Source organism: Thalassophryne amazonica, chromosome 18, assembly GCF_902500255.1.
Source record: "Thalassophryne amazonica chromosome 18, fThaAma1.1, whole genome shotgun sequence".
Lineage (NCBI taxonomy): Eukaryota > Metazoa > Chordata > Actinopteri > Batrachoidiformes > Batrachoididae > Thalassophryne > Thalassophryne amazonica.
The window spans coordinates 37499502-37525276 of record NC_047120.1 but is presented as its reverse complement, the minus strand read 5'-3'; the positions used below and the strand labels follow the sequence as shown (position 1 = coordinate 37525276).

Below are 25775 nucleotides of genomic sequence, written 5' to 3'. Positions count from 1 at the left end.
TTTCGAATGGTTTCCAGCTGCCTGTCTCTAACAGTTTCTGAAAAAATTCTGATGGAACAAAGCCCAAATCATTCCGCCATTTCCTCGCAATGAACAAAACGACGAGACGGGTGGAGCAGTGCTCACTCAAAGCCTGCCCACAGGCGAATCACGCAACCGACAGGCGTGAAAAAACTCACGCATGCGCACAAAGGTTCAAGCTTGGCAGACGTAAAAACACATGAATCAAATCCATATATTTTTTGCATAAAATAAAAGGTCCGCTACTTTTGTAACAGACCTCGTATAAGTGTAATAGTTTTACAATCAGAAATAAGAAAAAGAAAAAATAAAGCCGAAAATAATTTTCACATACATTTATTCAAAACACACAGCAAACTATAATAAACAACTATTTGAGACTTTATAAAGTTAATTTGGGTTCTTGTACAAAAGAATTTACAAAATTAAGGTTTTAACAATAAACACAAATGCACATTTTGAACAATATATAGATAACGGTCTATGCATTTTGTTTGTCTTTATGCCACATCTCAAAGCAATTTCTGTCTGCTATTACACAAAGGCTTACAACATAATCTTTTACTTCCATAGAGTTTGACTCCCTCTTGGAATGTGTTCCTGCACTGTAAACAACCTCTCTTCACAGTTTGAGGCCCTGTTAACACCCTTCCCCCTTTCACTCAAATGCGTAAATGGCACATTACGAGTGAGAGCGAGAGAGGCTTATTCAACAATATTCCCTGGCCATGTAGTGAATCATTTCTCTCAGTGACACTCTTTGGTCGACCATGTGAGGTTGTATGAGACCCTCTTATGCTGATCTCCTTCATTCATATGCACAACGTTGTGCTTTTACGCATGAAGCCAGCAGCCAGCAGGCTCTTCAAACTGCATTCACATGCCAAAGAGTAACACATTGCTTCTACAAACGATCTTTGGTCTACCATGTGAGACTGCACTGCCCTACAATTGGATATTGGAAAACCATGTGACGGTGAACCAATTCCGATTGGACACTCACATTGCGCATGCCATCACACAGCTTCTATTAGGAGTACAAAGATGGTGGACAGGTGTCTCGAAAGTCCGTGGAGTTAACTTTTCAGCAAAACAAAGTAAGTTTCTATGTCATATCATTAAAACGTTATTTATAATTTAGTAAAACTTGTACTCAGCTGTCGTATACGACGGCGTCGACCCCAGAGGGTTAAAAACCCTCAAAACATTTTTTTGCCGGACTGGCGTAGGGTAGCATACAATTACATAGGCATGGTGTACAGTAACATAGTGTTGTGTAGACTTGCGTCAAGCATTTTGTCCAGTGTTCTATGCCAAAAGTCCGTGAAAAAAATTAAACGTTAAATTTTTTGCATCCATTTCGCTGACCCCTTTGCGTCCTTCAATGTACTGTCACGTAGGGTTGCATAAGCTTGGCGTAAGGTTGCATAAGGTTAGCATAGTCGGTATGGCGCATTACGCAATTCTACATTGGACCGGTGTGAAAGAGGCTTAAGACAGGAAGCACCATGACCCTAATGTCTTGGACCTTTGTCTCCTGTAAAGATATCGGCATCAACAAGTACCTCTTTCCAGCAACCTCCTTACTCCATAAGCTCTTCCCAATCATCTCCTGTCTCAATGGCTGATATGTGATTAAAGCAAATACTGTGTATATTGTTTTCATTTGCTTGCCTACAGTATACTGTGCTTACCTCGTGCCTGACAGGGAATGTCCACCACCTTCTCCATCTCAGCTGTGATATGTTTTTCTGGTTCCTTCATAAATTGTGGTGGCTCTAAAAGAAAATAAGGCAAAAAAAAAGAAGCAAGCTTGTAGTAAACAAAGTCCAAATCTTCAGCAGAAAAATGAGCTTAGACAGTGCTACCTTTCAAAATCTTCAATAACTACAAAGATGAGATAATGACTCCATTTGTGTTCTCATTAAGAGTGTGTGGACACAAAATGTTTCATTGAAAAATGCGTTGATTTTAGAGAAGGGGAAAAAGCGCTTGTAGTATAGCTGAGGAAAAAAAATATATTATTAGACTTAACCATGAAAAGTGTGTGTGGGATTCTGTTTGAAATGTTTCCTTTCTTCCCACAGGCGGGAGAAAGGATTAGTTAGCTGTAGCAGAGGAAAAGGTCACTGCAGCTAGAAAACATCAAAGCGTTTTGAGCGGGATGGTACGAAAATGACTAAAGCAATGCAATTAAAGAGTTTCTGGGGGCCAACCATTATAGGGTTTTCCCTTTTCAAAATAAATACCTTCTCTCCATCCCCACCATGCCTCATGACTTCATACTGTGGTACTAATAATATACAGTATCTCTTTTATAACAGCTAATTTGTTACAACTTGCAAATTAAAATGCTAACCTATAACCTTCATCCACACATTTTCTTCATATACAATATGAAGTTAACTCTCTGGAGTCCAGGGTATAATTGGTTGTTTTTGACTACTTTTGGTTTTACATTTATAATTTACCTTTAAAAAGTGTTTACCTGGTCTTGTTTGGTGTCACTGTTTTCAGCATAACCACACCTGTGTCAGTTTCTCATTCATTCTGACCTACTGTATTAACAAAGTGAACCTAAACTCATACAAAAACATAAAATCCATAAAGAAAAAGTTTGGGTTTTATGACTGTGAAAACCACAAACATGTTTAACAAACCATTTTCATACACTCAACAAAAATATAAACACAACACTTTTGGTTTTGCTCCCATTTTATATGAGATACACAATATCACCATTTCCCTCAAATATTGTTCACAAACCAGTCTAAATCTGTAATAGTGAGCACTTCTCCTTTGCTGAGATATTCCATCCCACCTCACAGGTGTGCCATATCAAGATGCTGATTAGACACCATGATTAGTGCACAGGTGTGCCTTAGACTGTCCACAATAAAAGGCCACTCTGAAAGGTGCAATTTTGTTTTATTGGGGGGGGATACCAGTCAGTATCTGGTGTGACCACCATTTGCCTCATGCAGTGCAACACATCTCCTTCGCATAGAGTTGATCAGGTTGTCAGTTGTGGCCTGTGGAATGTTGGTCCACTCCTCTTTAATGGCTGTGCAAAGATGCTGGATATTGGCAGGAACTGGTACACGCTGTCGTATACGCCGGTCCAGAGCATCCCAAACATGCTCAGTGGGTGACATGTCCGGTGAGTATGCCGGCCATGCAAGAACTGGGACATTTTCAGCTTCCAAGAATTGTGTACAGATCCTTGCAACATGGGGTCGTGCATTATCCTGCTGCAACATGAGGTGATGTTCTTGGATGTGGCACAACAATGGGCCTCAGGATCTTGTCACGGTATCTCTGTGCATTCAAAATGCCATCAATAAAATGCACCTGTGTTCTTAGTCCATAACAGATGCCTGCCCATACCATAACCCCACCACCACCATGGGCCACTCGATCCACAACATTGACATCAGAAAACCGCTCACCCACACGACGCCACACACGCTGTCTGCCATCTGCCCTGAACAGTGTGAACCGGGATTCATCCGTGAAGAGAACACCTTTCCAACGTGCCAAACGCCAGCGAATGTGAGCATTTGCCCACTCAAGTCGGTTACGACGACGAACTGGAGTCAGGTCGAAAGCCCGATGAGGACGACGAGCATGCAGATGAGCTTCCCTGAGATGGTTTCTGACAATTTGTGCAGAAATTCTTTGGTTATGCAAACCGATTGTTTCAGCAGCTGTCCGAGTGGCTGGTCTCAGACGATCTTGGAGGTGAACATGCTGGATGTGGAGGTCCTGGGCTGGTGTGGTTACACGTGGTCTGCGGTTGTGAGGCTGGTTGGATGTACTGCCAGATTCTCTGAAACGCCTTTGGAGACGGCTTATGGTAGAGAAATGAACATTCAGTACACAAGCAACAGCTCTGGTTGACATTCCTGCTGTCAGCATGCCAATTGCATCTTGGTCAAATCTTGCGACATCTGTGGCATTGTGCTGTGTGATAAAACTGCACCTTTCAGAGTGGCCTTTTATTGTGGGCAGTCTAAGGCACACCTGTGCACTAATCATGGTGTCTAATCAGCATCTTGATATGGCACACCTGTGAGGTGGGATGGATTATCTCAGCAAAGGAGAAGTGCTCAGTATCACAGATTTAGACTGGTTTGTGAACAATATTTGAGGGAAATGGTGATATTGTGTATGTGGAAAAAGCTTTAGATCTTTGAGTTCATCTCATACAAAATGGGAGCAAAACCAAAAGTGTTGCATTTATATTTTTGTTGAGTATAACTTTAAATGTAAATATAAATTGCAAATTTCAAAAACATATGTACAAATGTAGCAAAATAAAGTTAAATACAGCTATTTACAAAAATGCAGGAAATGCTTCAGGTGTTTTTGTACAATTATTTACATTCAGATATCACAATAAGATTTAGAATGTAAATATAAATTGTACACAAAACATATAGTGCAGGAAATGCTAATGCTAAATTATTTACAAACAATCAAATGACAAAATAAGATGCAACAAAATTTTTCTGTGCCAATAAAAAAAAAAAAAAAACAATCCCTGTCCAACACATCACAGAGGGGCACATCGCAGGCCTGACACTTCCATGGTGTGTCACTCCTCTTGTTGTCAGGATATGTGCCTGTCACAATTGACACAGGAATGTGGTTCTGGCTCCTGTTCTGTTGGACACCTGTTTTGTCTGTGCCACACAATTGACAGACCAGCTCCACCATAAAGTCCTTGTGTGTCATCGGCTGCACTTGCTTGACACTGCTGATCTCACGATGCAAGTTGAATGCATTTGCAGTTGCAATGTCAAGGAAGGACAGGGAATGTCTTTCGCCATCCAGCATCCATCCTTCACCCTTCTCCGCACTATCACACCTGAAACGCATGATGTATGGTGGAGCACACAGACACCTCCCATGTGTCCATCCACTTTACAAACACCAGAGGCCCCTCTCTTATCCATCTTATAGATCCTCTTTCAGATTTTTTTTTTTTTTGTGAGAGCATTTGCCCTCCCTCTGGGGCATCCTCATCTGTTCTCCCTGTATGTGCCACATGCCCCAAACTTCATGTTAGCCAGGTCCATGAACAGTTTGGGACTCGTGTAAAAATTGTCCATGTAAATGTGGTACCCAGTACCAAGCGAGGATGGCTGGATCAGGTTCATGACCACATCGTATGACAGCCCGTGCTCACTTGTGGTCACAGTCTTGCCAGTGTAAATGGTGAACCTGAGTGTAGCCATTACTTGTTGGCTTGTCCTTCAAATATTGAGTCATTCCAGTTTTTGCCTTCATCGCCACCATCCTTTCATCCACTGCCAACTCCCTCCTCGGGTGGTAATAAGCCTGACAGGCACTGAGGATGTCACCATAAAGAGGCCTGACTCGAAATAGTTTGTCATGACCTGGTGATCCCTTTTTTCTATCATTTTCTACATCCTCATCTGGATCACTTAGGTGGATGTTCCAGAATATTGATCTAAATCTGTCTCTGGACATTACTTTTGCTTGAAAGGGCACAGACAATATTATTTTGTTTCCAGTAGTCCTGGACACTTGGCAGTGACACCAACGACATGTATATCAGAAGTCCAAAAAATTTGTACATATCTTCCATTTCAATGTATGTCCAGGTGTATTTTTTCCCTAATGCCTTGTTTTTGTCGAAATTTTATTGGTGTTGGTTCAGATTGTTCTAATTGTGTCAGTTGAAAACAAAAAAAGGTGTTTTGGACTTTGGGTGGAAAGCGTATCAACCTGGACTCCTGGTGTTCTCTACGGCTGAAATCTGCTTACTGCTGCAGCAGTGTCTCTGTCCTCCCCTCCCGTGTTCCAGCACTCAACACTGGGGCGTGTCTCCGCTGCGCGTCTGAGCGGAGATCTGGATCTGGAAACAGAAGCACACGCTCCGACCCTTTGTTCATATCTCGGTGCGCACGTTGGTGGATCCACATGCTTTGGTTGCTCCTCCAGAACAAAAGAGGGATCATCTCTTTCAGACTCTGACGACACGCTGCGTCCCCCGTCTTCCTCCAGTTTAAAAAATAAGTGAAGCGTTTGCTCCACACTCATAAAATCTCTCATTTTTACAAAAAAAACAAAAAAAACAACAACAAAACACTAACCACATATGCTTTCCACCAGTAATAAAGAGAAAGTGACCACGCAGTCAGATGCACGTGTGGTGGGTGGGTTGTGATCAAACACACGTGGGGTTGGTGAACACATGTGGGGTTAGTGACTTCTGATTGGTGGAAAATTCACAAGCCAGCCAACCAATGAGGAAGAAGGAATCATGTTTCAATTGACTCCTACCTGGCTGCCTATTGCAAATTCAAGTGGACACTGCTTTTTCAAAAGAATAATGCCTAAGGAGTATTTATGCCAAATTTGGTGGTTGCATCACCATTTGAAAGATTCCTTTGTACATATTCTCTTATCTACTAGTTAGTTTCTACTTACATAAAATCCTACATTTTATATTCATACAAGGAGAGATGGAGAAGTTCTAAGCCTGACCAATAAGAAGTAGGGCATGGTTCTCCATCTTTGGGATTTTGAGAAACCAACATTTCACACCATTGCACCTAGTGAGGCAAAGGATTTTCATATACTCTTCTGAAATTTTGGTTTCTCAGAATCTAAAGGATAGCAAACCACACCCTACTTTTTCTGGCTCATGCTCAGACTTCTCAATCACCCCTCATAGTTTTTTTTTTTATGTTTGAAATATTATGTATTGTAGGTGACATCGTCTTCAAGAATAATTAACATTACACTCACAGCCAACAATAGTGCATTTGGGTGCATTAGTTTGAGTGCTGTGTGAAAACAAACTCAAACTGTTTTGATTTGATTTGGATGAAATGCAGTGGAATAATTGAAGGTTTCCAAAGGACAAAGTTTTTGATTTTTAGGAAAAAAAAAAACTGTCAAAATGCTACAGTTGTAAACCATTACAAAAAAAAAAAAAAGCAAGAACTTCAAGATATTGTCCCCATATTAATGTGTTAATCAAATTAATTTTAAATAAACTTGGTAAATACTTCGTTCGTCCCAAATATGAAATAGACTGAATTAAATTTTGGGAGAGATGCAGGCAACGGGGTGAAGCCAGAACATTTTAAACTTATGAATTGAATTTTCAAAATACTTGTTGCAAGTAAGACCTGCTTTTGTGTAAATTTGTTATACCACAGACATCACTCCATTTTTGGGGTGGATATACAAAAACAAAACAAAAAATAGGGGTGGGGGGGCTAGGAAATTAAGGCATTTTCTATCTGTATAAAATAAGACTTATTATGACTACCTCTCAACTTATGCACTACTCCTGACCTAGTATTTTTTAAATCTAAGTTAAAGACTTGTTTATTTAAGCTGGCTTTTAACACCTAGTGGGGAGGTGACGTTCTGTTTTTTTATGTGCTGTTTTTTTTTTTTTGGCTATGTGTTTTATTTTTGTGAATCTGTGTTTTTACTGTTATGCACTTTGGACACCATCTGGTGCTGTAAAGTGCTTTATAAATAAATGTTGATTGATGACATACTGTATATTAGGCCCATATAATGAGGGTTAAATTGCTTTCCAAAATTTTGTCGAACTGGGTTGAAGAATGTTTTGCGGGTGATATACCTTATTTTATGGAGTATAACTCAAGATTTTTGTTTTTTTTTTCAATTTTTTTTTTTTTCGGGGAGGCGCTGGGATCATGCATTTGTTATTCATAATAAAAATACAGTATAAATAATATAGTATGAATATAGTGATATATTAATATAGTATTTAAGTAAGTAAGTAAGTAAGTAATGTTTATTTATACAGGACCTTTCACAGACAGATAAAAATTCTGTGAAAAATACAATTTACATCACAATAAAATAACACTAAGACACACACAGTGGTCATAAAACAGACCTCTCAGTACTATGGTTTGAATTCCAGGTGAAACAGATGGGTTTTAAGTTTGCTCTTAAAAACATCAACAGACTCCAGTGAACAAAGAGACAAAGGGAAATCATTCCAGAGCCTCGGTGCAACGGCCTGGAAAGAGAGATCTCCTTGGGTCTTAAAGTGACCTTCAGAAGGTTCTGATCCACTGACCTCAGACTCAGAGAGGGAGCGTAGGGACATAACAGGTCTCTAATGTAGGAGGGAGCCTGGCCATGCAAAGTTCTAAAAGTTAACACCAGAATTTTAAAATGGAAATGAAAGGACACAGGGAGCCAATGAAGGGACTTTAAAATAGGAGAAATATGAGTCCTTCTGTTTGAGCGAGACAGCAGCCTTCCTGCACAATTTTGGACCTGCTGCAGATGGGACAGCTCCTTTTTGTTTAGACAGGAAAACAAACTGTTGCAGTAGTCCAACTTAGAAAATACAAAAGCATGACTAATCAACTCAAGATCATCTTTTGAAAGTATTGATCTGAGTTTGGAAACTGGTAGAAACAGTTTTTGGTTAGCTGCTTGGAATGATGCTCAAATGACATTTCTTTATCAAACATAACACCTAGGTTTCTCAGGCTATATTTTGCAGATGAGGTCAAAAGACCTAAATACTGTTTAATCCCCAGAATGACATCACGGGGGCAACCACCACCACCTCGGTTTTATCAGAATTTAACTGCAGGGAATTTGCGCCGAGCCATTGTTTTATTTTCTCAAGGCAGTTAAGAAAAGAGTCCAATTTCTGGAACTCAGAGGCTTTAAATGAGCAGTAAATTTGGATGTCATCAGCAAATAAATGATAAGAAACATCAGCAAACTCTTGGATAATGTTTCCGAAGGGAAAAACATAGAGCAAAAACAAAATTCAGCCCAAAACAGAACCCTGGGGTACACCACATATCAAACTGGCAGTGTCAGAATGATCTGATTTGCAGTGACACTAAAACTATGACCCGACAAATAAGAGGTGAACCATGCTAGAACAGTCCTTGACAAACTGACCGAATTGAGTAGTCTAGTTTGTAGGATTTTATAATCGACAGTGTCAAATCTAATAAGACTAGAATGGTGCATTTTCCACAGTCTGCAGATATCAAAATATCACTAGACACTTTGAGTAGGGTAGTAACTGTTTATATAGGGCTTTCACAGGAATGAAAGCACAAAACACAATAAACTCCATAATTATATTGCTGCGACGATACACAAACTCTGACTGGCTAATTTCTGATCTGATAAAGGAAAACATCAGACCAGAAATCAGCCAGTCAGAGTGTGCGTACTGTCGTTACCATGACAATCGGTCCAGAATGCATATCTCATTTGTTACAAACCAGAAAGCTAAAAACACGATTAGCAAAACCAAGTCATGAACATGGACATACTACATAAATATCTAAACAGCATAGGAAAAAACACACAGATTGAAAATTTACCAGCTGACAACTGAACCATCTGTGAGCAAGTTCTTCATGGAGGTGAAGTGAGAAGGTCGGACTATGAGCCATCAGCAGCCGATACCAACGACTAAATCAGCATGGACATTTCTTTTTTGCAAACCTATGGTGTTTGTGCATGTTTTTACCATAATATCGTCAGTTGACACCTAATAAAACAGGCCCTTTGTTTGTGAATACTCATGACAGTGCAAAACATTTGTATCTTCGCCAGCGAAGTTGGAGGAAGTTATGTTATTGCCCCTGTTTGTTTGTCTGTCTGTTTTTGAACAGCCTGGAGCCCACATTTTGTCACATATCATTATGAAAATTTTACTGAAGATTCATACTGTAATAGGCAAGAAATTGTAAAATTTTCAGGGTCATATGGCAAAACCAGAAAAAATCTTAGAAAATTGGAAAAATCCAAATCTTGAACATTGAATGAATATTCAAAAATTTATACCGCTGTCAAAAAGATCAAATCACTTTCATATTTGAAAGCATTATATAGGATAGTATCCTTTATTGACTGTCAAAGGTTCATCCGGATATGACCCATATTACAGATTTTGTGGCCATTTAAATTTAAAATTTTAAACCCTGTTTAATGTATATTTTACATTATATCTCAATTAAAAGTGCCTCAATCACTGTCATTTGTGACACTGAGGTACAAACTGGCAATCTCAATGAATAGACTAAATTTGATCCGCATTTGATCTGTATTGCAGATTTAGATATTTGATTGTTTTTAACACTGAACAGCCCTTTTGACCTATATTTTGGATTATTATCACTTACTGAGGCGTTGCTGAGGCGGTAGCATATAGATTTACATTTATGTTACCTGTCCATACCTGCCTGCAGTAACGAGCGCGTATCCCATTACCTGCCTGCTGTGCATAAACTGATGACGTCATAGCATGCGCAACCCCAGAACTGTCTGCAGACGATAACATGAAAAGGCGAGAAGTGTGTGTTGGTCCCAATATGGATATTCTGGATGATTTTGTCATGGATAGTTGGACAATGAACAGCAGCCAAAGCACCCAGCTTGATGAGGATGCCCTGGCGAATTTGGAGAGCAGCGCGGCACCAGCCAACACTACAAAATTTAAAGTGAGCCAGCATTTTATGTACACGTTTGCTGGGTGTCGTGCATTTTGAAATGACATTAAATATTGTTAATGTGATTCCACATCTTGTGTAACTCAGTAAGCGATAATAATGCAAATAACATGCAGTTATTGTGCGATATGCAAAGTAACTAACTCGGCGAATATCGGTCATTTTGGGTGACAGGGCATGGACGTCGGGCCTCTGAAAATGCATACCGCCCTCCAAAAGCATGTTATTGTATTGTTATATTTTAGCTTATGAAAATCCCACTTTTAACAGGACTTTGACTTTGAAAAGTTTTTCCAAGGTGAAAATTTGTGGAATTGGAAATTACTTTTGCATCTAGAAATGGCCAGTTTAGTTTAGAAGATTCAAATGGAAGTTACTGTAGTTTTGTACTAACTGACTGGTTGCATTGTCACAGAATGTAAAACTAATATAAAAAAAAATAAAATATGGAAAAAAAAAATCTATTTTAGATTTGATTTGATTCAATAATTTAAAAAAATGGAAAAAATACAAAACTGTCTCTTTATTGGCTCTTTTATTGAGAATTTATGGGGGTAAGAATTGGCTGTGTGTGTGTGTGTGTGTGTGGGTATGTATATGTGCGCTTGACTAAGCAGCCATCAAAGGTGATTAGTGATCTGTCCTAGAGTTATATCATTTATTGTATGCCTGCAGCTAATGTCTTAATGAGCAAACAGGCAAGATCCCATTTCTCCAGATGTCAATGGAACAAGGCTACAAACTCCATTCCCTTATGTCTGAAAGTGCTATCTAAACAAATGTGCCATTGTTGTTGTTGTTGTTATTATTATTATTACCTACATTATTATTACCTAAATATTATTATTACATAACATCTGCACATGTTTTCTCTCATATCTAGGCAGCCATATGCTTACTTTTTTTTTATTTAATTATACTTTTTTAACTTTTAAATGTATTATTTGTTTAAGTTCTGTGCATTCAACAGCTGTTTCATACTGCCAACATCTGGGTCACAACTTAAAAATAAATAAATAAATAAAACTGAAAAAGACAATTTCTAAAACCTGTATTTTACTGCTCAATTTCCATTCATGAATACAGTAAATACAACTTGACGTGCTTGTTAAATATTTTAATCACCAAAACAAAAAAGAAAATTTAACCCTTCTCATATTTTGTTTCTCTGTGAATCATATTGTTTTTTAAATTCCCAAACATGATAATACTTTTTTTTTTGCTTCTAAGCACAACAGATTACACATTATAACCTGTGCACATTGCTTACATCACTGTGTCTTTTTCCCCCTCTGCTCTCTAAATCAACCGTCATAGAAATTTTTCGGCATCTTTGCTGCATCCAAGTAATGTGTTCATCACCAGTGGTGGGCACAATTCCGATAATCCGATAACATAATTATCGAAGATAATGTTTTCATCATCGGATGATATTTTTAGGTAACTTTAAAAACCATAATCGGACTAATTATCTTCCAATAAATTTTCGTCCGATAATTTTTAGACTATTAACGTAGTAAACAGCTACAAACATTTTTAAAATTTAAAATCAGTTCAGCACCTACCTGTTAAAAGTTTCATAGCAGATGTATAGTTCTACCCTCTGCAAACAGAAGAGAGCTGCTTCTAGGAGAAACTGCTCTATCCTCTGCAGGCAAAGGAGAACTGGTCACACACAAAAAAAAAAAATCATTTGCTTTAACACCATACTGATACACTGGCAATATTACCCAAGTCATCCAGAGGCATACATTTTTAACTTATAGTTCAAATTTTAACCAAACTAATTTGGGACAAGTTATTTAAAATTACTGTCACGTCTGAAGTTTTATAAAGTGAAAATATCAGATATATGTTTTAGTTTTAAAGTAATGCGCTAATTTTTCAAGGTTTTAGTGAGCACATGCTGTGTCCTGCAGTGCATTATGGGTAGGATAGGGTAATCTCAGTACATTCACAACAGGACAAATGCATTTCAGACACTCTCTTCAGGCTCCACGGACAACAACATTAAACTCTAGTGCCTAAAACTCTCATGAATATATTCTCTGGGTTTACAGACATTGTTATTGTGTTTGCGCTTGTTAAATTCCATGCATCTTAAATGTAGCAGACACGGATTATCTGGAATTTTGTTTTGGCAAGTTTTCACAGTCTCTACTGCCATCTACTGGCCAGTAGTGTTCATCGCAGTCTTCATTCTGAAGCTGCACAGATATTTTTAATCTGATATTTAATATATTTAATAATATATTATTATATTATATATAATAATATATTTAATAATTTAATATGATATTTTTAATCACTGTACTCGGCTTCAGTTCAAACTGTACCACAGAACCGCACGGTGTAAAGGTTCAGAGCGCACAATTTATGTTCTCACACACATTGTACATTCAAAAACCACGCATCGGACTCGTGTTTCCAGAAGCAAAAGGTAAGCTTTTTTTTTCAAACTTAATTTACAAAAACTCTCGATGGGAGACTTCAAAGTTTAAAAACAAAACAAAACAACAAAAAAGCATTATAAGACAGGTCTGCAGTGTTTGCACATGCACAATGCGAGTGGTTGGTTGCTTGTAGTGCTTCAGCAGCGGGATACCCTCACGCCGGCTGACCAGAATAATATCAAACAGGTTTGATTTTCATTCGACCATATGATTGCCGATCAGGAGGTGGTCGTGAGATGTTAAACGCAGCTCATTACTGCATGTATACTACATGATGCAGGACGCGTGACTCGGGGCAATCCAATAAATTCTCGCACGAATGAAAAATCATCTGAAAAAGGGCCAAAACTCGCACAGTGTAAACCCAGCTTAAGTACTGAACGTCTAACACCAGTAGATCATGACAGTGTTCTATTATTTATTTTTGACACAGGTTATATCAGACGGTTATCTAATTACAACTTGGCTTTTTTTTTGAAAATGCCATTTTTTTTTTAACAAATAAAAATTGGAATGTTTTCCAAAAGCACATTTATCTGTAAACACCAACACACGACACACCTCACATTAACGTGTTGGTTTACATAATGAATGACTGAACCAAACAGTGTTTAGCAGAGGTACATTTTACCCAGAATCCTTTGCGATCTGTCTGTGTTTGTTACAAAACCTCAGAATTAGTGCATTATTCAACATTAAAAGATATACGTTATTTTTTAACTTTGTACAAATGACAGAATTGACAGTTATTCTATCAGTATTCATTTTATTTATACACCAAACCATAACTCAGCATTGCTTTATTTTCCAAGACCTCCTCCGCCTCACGGCATCATTGTGATTGAGCAGAGAGATTCATAGCTCTCCTCAGGTTGTGTCTGTGCTGGAAGTCATGTAGTAAACAGAAGCTTCCAGCAGGGGGCAGGATGCTCAAAGACAGAATTGCTGTTTGTGTCTGTTGTCCCTTTTAATGCTTCCAAAAGTGATCGTGGTGTTAAAACTCAAAATCAGCTTGTTAATAGTTGCAAGTGTACCAGAGACAATACTGGAATTTATTGGAGGGTGTAATTTTTCCTGTTCCATTCTCACCTAGCACGTGCAGGTAGGCACCTGCGCTGACGGAGGGCACACTGCTGCTGCGCAGAACGGCCTCACACTCATAGAAACCTGCATCACTTGCCACAGGACTCAGGATGGTGAGCCTGCGGTTGAAGTCACTCAAACCGCTGCTCACCAGCACGCCATTCTTCCGCCACGAGATGCTCAACTTTATAAGAGGCCTGGAGAGAGACATAAATAAAGAGAGCACATTTGCAACAGTGTGATGGTTACAATCTGTGTAATTACTGCATAAACAACTGTAACTGGCAAAATGTACCTCATGCATTCAATAATTTATTGTGCTCAATTGTAAAAAAAAAAAAAAAAAAAAAAAAATTGTGTCCGACTTTGCAGCTCTGGGTCAAAATATATTTCACTTGGAATATGACACATTAATGAAATTAGTGAATAATCAAATCCAAAAATCTGCTTTTGTCAACTTTTTCCAATTCAAGACAACTGTGTCATGAATCAAGGGATATCATTAGTGGAGTGATTTATTTCTTTTTTTCCACAGCCAAGAACAACAACATTTTGAGAAGAAAAAATGAAAAGCTGAAACAAATAAAAAAAAACAAAAATGGGTCTTTCAGCAGTATGAGTAAGATATCTCACTGTGGGATATACCTGCTTCCTATCCATGTATACTTAGTATATCTTGACAGACTAAGAGTATGGTAAATGTCAGATGACATCTGCTACTGTCTGTGGAGTGCTTGGACAACCGGTTTTTGATGATCACTTGCGGAAGGTATAAGGCAGGTATCTCACAAACTACATCTGTGTTGCGTCATGTATCCGTTGCGTTTGTCGTCCTACACGTGTTTGTTTCAGCACATTTGGGGAATTGTGAGTGGGTGTGTGAGAGAGAGAAAGAATTCACACTGAATGCATCAGGGAGTGTGTATGTGCAAAGATACAGAACAAAAATAAAAGACAATTGATTTTTGGAGTAGAAAGATTAGAATTATAAGCAGTCTAATGTACAGTTGACACTCCCAGCAGCTATTCAAGCACCAGTTTGTGCCTGCATCGTGTTGTGATACAGCTGTTTTGTTTTTTTTCTGCATTTTTTTTTTATATTCTATCCCAAATACACTCACTGGCGACTTTATTACAACCCCAATTCCAATGAAGTTGGGAAATTGTGTAAAATGTAAATAAAAACAGAATAAAATTATTTGCAAATCCTGTTCAACCTATATTCAATTCAATACACCACAAAGACAAGATATTTAATGTTCAAACTGATAAACGTTATTGTTTTTATGCAAATATTTGCTCATTTTGAAATGGATGCCTGCAACACATTTAAAAAAAGCTGGGACAGTGGTATGTTTACCACTGTGTTACATCACCTTTCCTTCTAACAACACTCAATAAGCGTTTGGGAACTAAGGACACTAATTGTTGAAGCTTTGTAGATGGAATTCTTTCCCATTCTTACTTGATGTACGACTTAAGTTGTTCAACAGTCCAGTGTCTCCGTTGTCGTATTTTGCGCTTCATAATGCACATTTTCAATGGGCGACAAGTCTGGACTGCAGGCAGGCCACTCAAGTACCCGCACTCTTTTACTACAAAGCCACGCTGTTGTAACACGTGCAGAATGTGGCTTGGTGTTGCCTTGCTGAAATAAACAGGGACATCCCTGAAAAAGACGTTTCCTGGATGTACCTTTCAGCATTGATGGTGCCATCACAGATGTGTAAGTTGCCCATGCCATGGGCACTCACACACCCCCATATCATCACAGATGTTGGCTTTTGAACTTTGCACTGGTAACAATATGGATGGTCTTTTTCCTCTTTTGTCCAGAGGACACGCATCCGTGATTTAAAAAAACAATTTGAAATGTGGACTCATCAGACCACAGCACAAGTTTCCACTTTGTGTCTGTTCATTTCAAATGAGCTCGGGCCCAGAGAAGGCAGCAGCATTTCTGATGTTGCTGATGTATGGCTTTCGCTTTGCATGGTAGAGTTTTAACTTGCACTTGTTGATGTAGCGACTAACTGTGTTAACTGACAATGATTTTCTGAAGTGTTCCTGATCCCACGTGGTAAGATCCTTTACACAATGATGTCAGTTTTTAATGCAGTGCCGCCTGACAGATTGAAGGTCACGGGCATTCACTGTTCGTTTTCGGCCTTGCTGCTTACGTGGAGAAAGTTCTCTAGATTCTCTGAATCTTCTGATTATATTATGGACTGTAGATGATGGAATCCCTAAATTCCTTGCAACTGAATGTTGAGAAACATTGTTCTTAATCTGTTGGACTATTTTTTCATGCAGTTGTTCACAAAGTGGTGATCCTCGCTCCATCTTTGCTTGTGAATGGTTGAGCTTTTGCGGATGCTCGTTTTACACACTATCATGACACTCACCTGTTTCCAAACAGGTGTTCTTTGAGCATTCATCAACTTTCCCAGTCTTTTGCTACCCATGTCCCAGCTTTTTTGAAACGTGTTGCAGGCATCCATTTCAAAATAAGCAAATATTTGCACAAAAACAAAAAGGTTTATCAGTTTGGACATTAAATATCTTGTCTTTGTGGTGTATTCAATTGAAAATAGGTTGAAGAGGATTTGCAAATCATTGTATTCTGTTTTTATTTACATTTCACACAATGTCCCAACTTCAAAGGAATTGGGGTTGTAGGTACACCTTTCTAGTACCAGGTTGGACCCACTTTTGCCTGCAGAACTGCCTTAACTCTTCATTGCATAGATTCAACAAGGTGTTGGAAACATTCATCAGAGATGTTGGTCCATAAAGACATGACAGCATCACACAGTCACCCAGTCAACCAGTCTGCCCATTATCCTCTGACATCTGACATCAAGTAGTCATATTTGTCCACACAACTGCCGCTCACTGGATATCTTCTCTGTTTTGAACCATTCTCTACAAACCCCAGAGATGGCTGTGCATGAAAATCCCAATAGATCGGCAGTTTCTGAAATACTCAGACCAGCCGGTCTGGCACCAACAACCACTGCTTGTTCAAAGTCACGAAAATCCTCTTTCTTTTGTTCCCGTTCTGATGCTCAGTTTTGAACTTCAGCAAGTCATCTTCATCACATCAATGCACTGAGTTACTGCCATGTGATTGGCTGATTAGCTATTTGTGTTAATAAGCAATTGAACAAATTTACCTAACAAAGTGGCTGATGAGTATAAACCTGTTGGCAATACTTATCCCCAAATATCATAACATGAAGTGGATAAGAGTCTGTGACTGTCCCTGGATGGGGAGCCAATTCATTGGAAGTTACTTCCCCAGCCAAGGCTGGTACCCTTTGGACTGGGACAATGCAGAAGCAGGGTCTTTCCCAAGCACAGGCAGGCAGGTATCCTGGAGCAGCAGACAACTGGAATCAAACCCCGTCTACCAATGTGCAGTTCCACTCCAATCCCACAAGCTACCTGCATCATGAATAATTAACAAGGGACTCCAGGATCCACGAGGATGGATAACCTACTTTGTGAAAGGCAATACATCAGTAGTGTCACAACAAAATGACACCAAGAGATTTCACAGCTATCACCTGGCTGTCGCAGACAGATGCTGTACTTGGGATGCAGGCCAATTCTATGTACTGGATGCGGACAACCCATTGTCCCAGACTTAACCTGACTGCTCATTTCTTGCACCTTGAGGAATCAAGTATCTGGGAGTCTTTTTGGATCTCTATTCCACCTGTAACCTAAAGCATGCACATGCGCGCCAGAGCCTCACGCATCTCTGACAAAAATAGATCAGCCAGTGGAGGAAAGGGCAGAAAAGAGTTGTGCATGAGTTCCTGTGCAGTGGTTACCATCAGATAAAACAGCTGTTAATGAGCTGAGACATCAGTGGGTGTCGAACCAGCTGGTTAACAAATTGACCTGTGATATTACAACAACAGCAAGATGTTTACCTGGCATTGGCTACACACTCCATTGTGACCTCTGATGTGCCCGTCACCACACTCGTGTTCCTCGGGGGGATGATGATAGTGGGGGCGATGGGGTCTGCTGGACCTCCCACATCTAGACATATCAACACACATGCATAGGTTAAGTGGTGATTAATTAAACAGGCATTGATTTGCCCGCCACATGCTGTCACTTTGTTTAGAATATAACTGCATCTCACAGAGGCGTGCTACAGTGAGTCAACTGGAATGATGCTGGAGTGATGTCTTATACATTTCATTCCCACCCAATGCACTCTCTGGGTGCTCATCGATGTGAAATATTGAAACTGACCAGTGCGCACACTGCAAGTTCGTCCAAAAAGACAGGCTGACGAGGATGAGAAAATGCACCGACTGTGAATAATGATGCCTTCTGCAGAATCAAAAACGAGGATTGAAAAATGCTTCCTGTCCAATGGTGAGCTGATGCGTGTATGTGTGTGTCTCAAAAATATGCCTATTTACACGTGTGTCTGCATTTATGTGTTGTATGACTCACAGACAGATAGCCAAGAGCAGCGTGTGTGTCTGCATATGCGCTGCCTGAAATGTATCATGTCTGTGATAAACTCACACTGATCTGTCAATCCCATCATGCCCTGGAAGTGCGCTCGTGGCTGCATATGTCCGATGTAGCTTCAGGGCCTGTCATGACTCAAACCTACCATTTGTGGGTCATAGGGTGTGTGCATCTGCATGCAAAAAAACACACAATCACTCCCAAGGTTGAGCTTTCAGCGGATGATTGGTGCATATTTGAACCCGACAACACTATAAATACTTAAAAATGAGCCTTGATGTTTTAAAAAGGAAATTATTACTGAGAGCGCAGAGTTGGGTGAAGGTAAAACAGCCTCATCTCTGGTCATGCAAAAGGATAAAGGTGTGCTTTGTGATCATGCTCTTGCATTTTAGACACCTTAAAAGTATTGCTCAAATATTCACACCATAAGTAGTATATATACACACAGCATCACATTTATCTTATAACATACCATATATTTCCAATCAGGTCCATATGTATTTGGATAGCAACACTGATTTAATTTGTTACATCTGCTGGGGCTGCAACTAAACAATTATTTTCATAACCAATCAAGTGATCGATTATTTTCTTTATTAGTTGTTAGTACGGCTGCACCGATACCACTTTTTCCCAGACTGAGTACAAGTACGAGTACTTACATTTGGGTACTCATCGTGGGTACCGATACGAATACTTAAGGATACCATTACAGTTTTATGATGACTTTGAAAATGTTTACTTTTTGACTGTAACTGCTACCAATATCATTAGTGTTGTTTTTATTTACAAACATTTCACTTAAATCATGTAACTTCACTTTTTGACTACAACAAATTGTCCTTTAACTTTAAATGTGTGTACTGATTACTCCTTGAAAAAGTAAGTTACTTTACTAATTACTCAGTTTTAAAAGTAACTAAGCTAGATTACTTATTAGTTACTTTCAGCAGCTGCTGACAACACCCCCAATGCCACTTCAACATGAAAATAACCGGTATTGCCAATACTCCCTTTATAGTCACCCTTTTTTGACTTCAGTGAACATAAATACTTGTTTTATAAAAATAAAATAAAGACATCTTTCTTGACCTCATATTTAAATGCTGACAGCACTGTAACAGTAAAACTTACAATTTATAATCTACATTGTTTATAAATGTAACTATTAAATTCCTTCCTACACTTTTCTAACATTTAAATTCTTCCTCACCATTTTAGTTGTTAAAATTATTATTATAGTAGTAGTAGTAGTAGTAGTAGTAGTATGAAAAATTGTCTTCAAAAGTGGACTTTTAATCTAGGGGTGCAAAGACACCCCCCACATCCCTCCCACCCATCTGGATTCGCCCCTGGATGGCCATCTGAGCAGGAAGAATTGACAACGTGTATTTATGGAAAAAGCACGACCAGATTGACAGGTAGAGAATTTTTTTTTACATGTTTCAGCATTTTTTAAGTCATGTCATCCTCAGAAAGAGACTTTAGGTGCATTTGGGTAGGGAAAAAAAAAAACAAGCATTAGCATTTGTTAATGCGTGTGGATCAGCTGTTTTTAGTGAGGACACACATGGAGCGTCACAGAGTTTAAAAAAAATGTAAAAATGTCTTAGTAAAGCTCAGTGCAGGTGCACTGCCAATCACCGCACTTTGAGAGACAACTGTTTTCAACTTGGAGCTGTGTTGCAGGACACAGGTGAAAAGCTTGCAGCATCAAACGCTTCGTGGGTGAAGTGGGCAGTGCCATCGAACCTCGACTTCCGCCTGCTCACAGGCTGCTTGACCCACAACACAAAAAATGCATTGAGAGGTTGAGATCATGCTCCTGTAAAGGGGTATCGGGTGTCTAGTATCAGAGCAGTTTTATTATTCCAAGTAAATACATACAAGATCGGCTGATACCCGATACTGGTATCAGGATCTGTGCATCCCTAGCTGTTAGGTTCATAAAATATAAAAAAAATGGTGAAAAATGGCAATCAGTGTTATCCAGACCCCAAGATGATGCCTTTAAATGTCATGTTTTGTTCACAGCCCAAAGTTATACAGTTTTATGACAGATAGGAGAAAGTACTAAACTAGTCTAGTTAGTCTACTAACTAGTAAAATAAATCAGACAATATTCAGATTTAAGAAACCTAAATCAAAGAACTTCAATTTTTTTAATTGCTCAAAATAATTAATCAAATATCAACATAGTTGTCAATTAAACAGATGAATAATAAGCAATTAACCATTGCAGCATTATTGACTTTCCCCAAGAAGTACACTGTGATTTTTAGTGAGAGTATTGAGTAGGCTAAGATTAGCCCTATGGAGGTGGAGATACACTCTGGAGAGAAGGACAATGAAAGTAATTTGAAGCAAGGTAGAGTTCATGTGTATGAATGCGAGGGAGCCCAGTGGAATAGTGTGGTTGCAAGGAGTAGAGGTTGGGGTACACGGTTCAAAGTAATGGAGGGTGTGGTAGAGAGATGAAGAAGAGAATGGAGGCAGGGTGGAGTGGGTAGAACACGTGGGCCTGAATAATATATGTAGTGCAGCAGATAACTGAAACAATCGTGCAAATGGTGATACAAGCACCAAAGTTGGCACAAATATTCCTTAGACATTACTCTTTTGAAAAAAAAAAAAAAAAACAACTGGCCACTTCAATTTTCAATAGGAGGCCAGGTAGGAGTAGGTTGAAGAATTACACAGGGGTCAAAATTAAAAATGCTCAAATCATTTTGAAAACTACACCACATTATTTGTCTGATCATAAAGATTCCAAAAAGGTATAGTTTGGACTATCTATGACTGAATGATCAGGAGTTATGGGGTAAAAACAGCAAAAATGGTGAAAAAGGTCAGTTTCAGTTTGTACAGGGGTCAAAAGTTAAAGTTCCTTCAATTTTGGTAAAAAGTGATGCAAATTATTGGTTGAGCTAATAGGATTAATAAATGGAACAGTTTTGATTGTGTTGAATGTTTGGTCTCCAAAGTAAAGGTCAAACAAGGTCAACATCCATTGGATTCTATGACATGTGACATATGGTACCCCGTAACATGATAAATAAGCATGATACATGGTCCAAACTATTCATTTTTAAAACCCTGTTAACTCAACCAATAATTTGCATTTTTTTTTTTTTTTTTTTTACCAAAATTGGAACAACTTTAACTTTTGACCCCTGTACAAACTGAAACTGACCTTTGTCACCATTTTTGCTGTTTTTACCCCATAACTCCTGATCATTCAGTCATAGATAGTCCAAACTATACCTTTTTGGACTCTTTACGATCAGACAGATAATGTGGTGTAGTTTTCAAAATGACTTGAGCATTTTTAATTTTGACCCCTGTGTAATTCTTCAATTAACCCCTACCTGGCCGCCTATTGAAAATTCAAGTGGCCAATCGTTTTTTTCAAAAGAGTAATGTCTAAGGAGTATTTGTGCCAGCTTTGGTGCTTGTATCACCGTTTGCATCATTTTGCTCTAAATATTCTCTTAGCTGCTGCACTAATGGTAAAAGAGTGAAATTGAACATTTCTAAGATATAGTGAGATCAGCTATGTGGTATGGTTTAGATGTGGTAGTGCTGGGCCTGAAGGTGGTAGAGCTGAAGATGTCATGATCTTCCATGGGAGTGATAAAGGTGGATTGGATTAGTCAGCCCAGTGTCATGCTTTTTTTTTTTCATAACACTGTCACCAAATGTAGTACTTTCTCATGGCACGATCATCTTTCGCTTAGGACCCCTTCACACATAGTGTGAACGTGGACGAATTGCGCATGAAGTGCCTCGTACACCTGTTGCTACAAGTATTATCACACATCAGCAGCTGAAAGACAGTGTGCCCTGTGAGAACCCATCGAACCCTCTTGCGGCAGGTGTCGGCCAAATTCCAGCAGACAGACACGACATCTAACATTACTTGTTTGGCACTTAGAAAATGTGTGGCCATTTGTACTATCATCATGAAAACAGTCAGCAGACAATCACTGTCGAGCTGGATATGAAATTTGTCTAAGTGCCCCACAACTGTGGAGTTGCAAAAAGCCACACACGTGGGGGGGCACTTGCATAAAATGCTTATATGTATGTACAGATCTGATCACATGGGGACTGGACAGCAAGGACTGGTCGCACACAGCACAGGGAGGTGCCTGTCAGCTGATCACAGCACACTGACAGCTGGATGACAGCTCAGTGTGCACATTACAAACACAGAAACGACCGCCAGGACAGTTATATAAATAATTATGACAATACCTCAATACCTACATATACACAATTACATAACAAATAATGAAAATGAATGACCAATTAACACAGAGAGTGACACGTTAGTCTGGGTGCTGAACGGACAAGGGGGGGGGGGGCATGTCTGCACACAGCCGCAGCTGTAAAAATCTCTGCTCCTGGATGTCCAAGCTTGAGAACATGTTACATGTTTGGAAGGACATGAACTTACAACACTCCTCTGTGAGGTGTGTGTCTCTGCCTGCTGTCCTCATGTGGAAATATATAAAGCATCTTTCGCCTTTGCACCGGGCTGCAGTGGACGCACACAGCGCACCTCCTTCATGTCCTTGTTGATTTCAGGCATTTTTCCCACACTGATTCCAGGCCAGCGATGGTAGCGCAGTGGTAAAGTTTCTGGTAATCACAGCTTATGGCTTCAAATCCCCTGAGTGGCATTTTTTTAACCACGGGATTCTGTATTGTGTCTCCTTTTATGTATTATTTATAACAACCCAGTGATATTCACTAATTAGACAACTGGTTTTTATTTTATAGTTCTCCACATCAGCAGCGTGATGTGGTGCAGCTGCTCGTACTGTGTTCCTGCTTCAAAGAGACCATCATGTACATGAACTATCACACCAGGTTTGTGCATGCCTGCCTGTCGGCGCGATGTTTTTGTGGTTCGCTCATATGAGCTGTTTCACTGTGAGTCACCCTGAGTTGCACATACATATTTGTACTATGTGTGAAGGGGGCCTTACTAATGTTAACCCTAACCACAACACCAAATGCCACCATATCAACCAAAATTCTGTCATGCCATCACAAATTTTTTTTTCCATGATAACACCACGAAAATCTATTATATTTTGCAACAGTATCACAAACTAACATCCCATATTCCACAGGGTGTCATTTTATTATGATCGGAATGAAACGGCGTATTTCGGCTTGCCTCCTACGGGATTGCTTATAAAGTGCAGACCTGGCAACACATCCAGAAACAAAAGAAAGGAGCTCTGCCTGACTGCACCCACAGACAGAATCACAACAAACACTGCTTCTGCTTGAAATATTTACCCTGATGGAGCTCGATCAAACATGTTTAAAGCTGTACTCATGAGGAATGCTCTGTTTAAAGATATTTGAACAAGATTGAAGCTGTTAAAACAATGGACACCGCAAAGTTCCCATGCACCAGCGACGATTTGGTGAACCGGGATGAAATTTTCGATCAGCTCAAAATTTTCAAACAGCTTGAAAATTTCACCCAGACTTCAAATCTGGTGCAGATGATGGCCGTAAGTACCACATATCTCAAGTTTGTTCAAGATTGAAAAAGATAGATAAGGAAGTTATATGACGCTTCAAAACATGCCCTGATTTGCTTTTCAAGATGAAACAGAAGGGATAGCCCCACAACAGATTAAATCACTTTCCGTGATGCTATCACAAACTTGGCATGAGATCAGGTTGGTTTAGGAATGAAGAAATCAGCTGGACAGTGCAGGCAGAACTGTATGGAGACAATGTCAGAGAGGAGAGATTGATATGGTTTTGATATGTACACAGGACATTTGCAGGGTATGTAAGGAGAAGGATGCTGAGGATGGAGGTTTATGGATGGAGGACAAAGAGGAGGTTTATGGATGTGAAGGGGAAGCTAACGCAGGTGATTGGTTTGATAGAGGAAGATGCAGATAACAGGGTGAAATGGAGATGGATGATCTGCTGTGGAAACTCCCAAATGGGATCAGCCAATCAAAGATGAAGAAGATGGTTTTGCAGAGTAAAGGAGATGACTTGGATGCTGATGCTGATTTGTCAGCTGAATGTTGAAACTGACAAGAATACCTTTGCATACTAAGAGGCATTCTTTAATCCATTCGAACTTCAAAACCATGGTTTCAGCTTTTGATGCTCTGTCCATGGCTTAAATGTGGAAAAAAAATAGCTATTCTCATAAAATTCTTAATTTGCCCTTTTCTTTTGAAACTCTGAAAGCTTTTACCTTTAATTAAATGATCTAAACTACATCCTGAAAATAGAATCAATAATGTAATAACTATCTTTTCTTCTCCTTTTCTCTCTCCAAGGCTCAGGCGATTGCTGCTAGAGCGTAAAAAGCTCTTGGGAATAATGACGTCAGAAGAGTTGCAGCAGCAACAGCAGCTGGAGCAAATACTGACAGACACTCTCTGTGAAATACAAGCATGCGCTCAAATGCAATGACGCCCACACGAAGTCCCAGGTGGCAACAGAGTTCATAGACGTGTATGTGTGTGCGGAATGCCCATTTTAATGCATGTCACGATTCCCAGAGACCTGCAGAGCCGAGGCACTTTGATCGACGTTCTATCAAACCTGAACGCCTGTACGTGTTTTCCAGCATGCGTATAATCAACTCTGCCACTGTTGTCCGCATAGATGTGCCACAGGTGACATCTTTTCCCTTCATGCTGTCAGTTGTGATACATTGCACATGCATTCACTTCCAGTCTAAATGTCAGTTGTCCATCTTTTAAGAAGTTATCTGTTTGGCTTCCGCTTATATTTCACTCTGTTGAACTGCACCCATGTGAATAGTTTGATTTGCCTATCTTATTATTACATCTGCCAAGGACGCAATGAAATCATTGGCATTCATTTTTTTTATCTGTCCGCCCATCTGTCCATCCGTTAGCAAGATTACCTCAACACTACTGCATGGATTTTGACAAAATTTTCACCACAGATAGATGTTAGACCAAGAAAGACTCCATTAAATTTTGGAGGTCATCCGGATCCGGTGTTGCAGACCGAACAGGCCCCCCTAAAAATTGGTCTGCGCATGCAGCATTAGCCAAGGTTCACCGATTATCACCTTGTTTTTGTTTAAAACTGCACTCCAGTCATCATCTATCTCAGCAACGGATATCTGAAGCTTTTGCACAACAATCATAAATTCAGCATTATTTCGTCATAAAAA

The 25775-nt window shown here is 39.4% G+C and overlaps 1 protein-coding gene across 1 annotated transcript in view; it reads right to left on the bottom strand.

Moving 5' to 3' along the window:
* The window catches only part of sdk2b (sidekick cell adhesion molecule 2b), a 1022446-nt gene that overhangs the window by 216053 nt on the left and 780618 nt on the right, over positions 1 to 25775 (bottom strand). Inside the window, exons 7-9 of the mRNA XM_034194673.1 lie at positions 18013 to 18124; positions 14078 to 14268; positions 1716 to 1799 (exon numbers count right to left, since the gene is read on the bottom strand). Of these exons, the coding sequence (XP_034050564.1) occupies positions 1716 to 1799; positions 14078 to 14268; positions 18013 to 18124 (387 nt within the window). The remainder of the gene's footprint in view (positions 1 to 1715; positions 1800 to 14077; positions 14269 to 18012; positions 18125 to 25775) is intronic.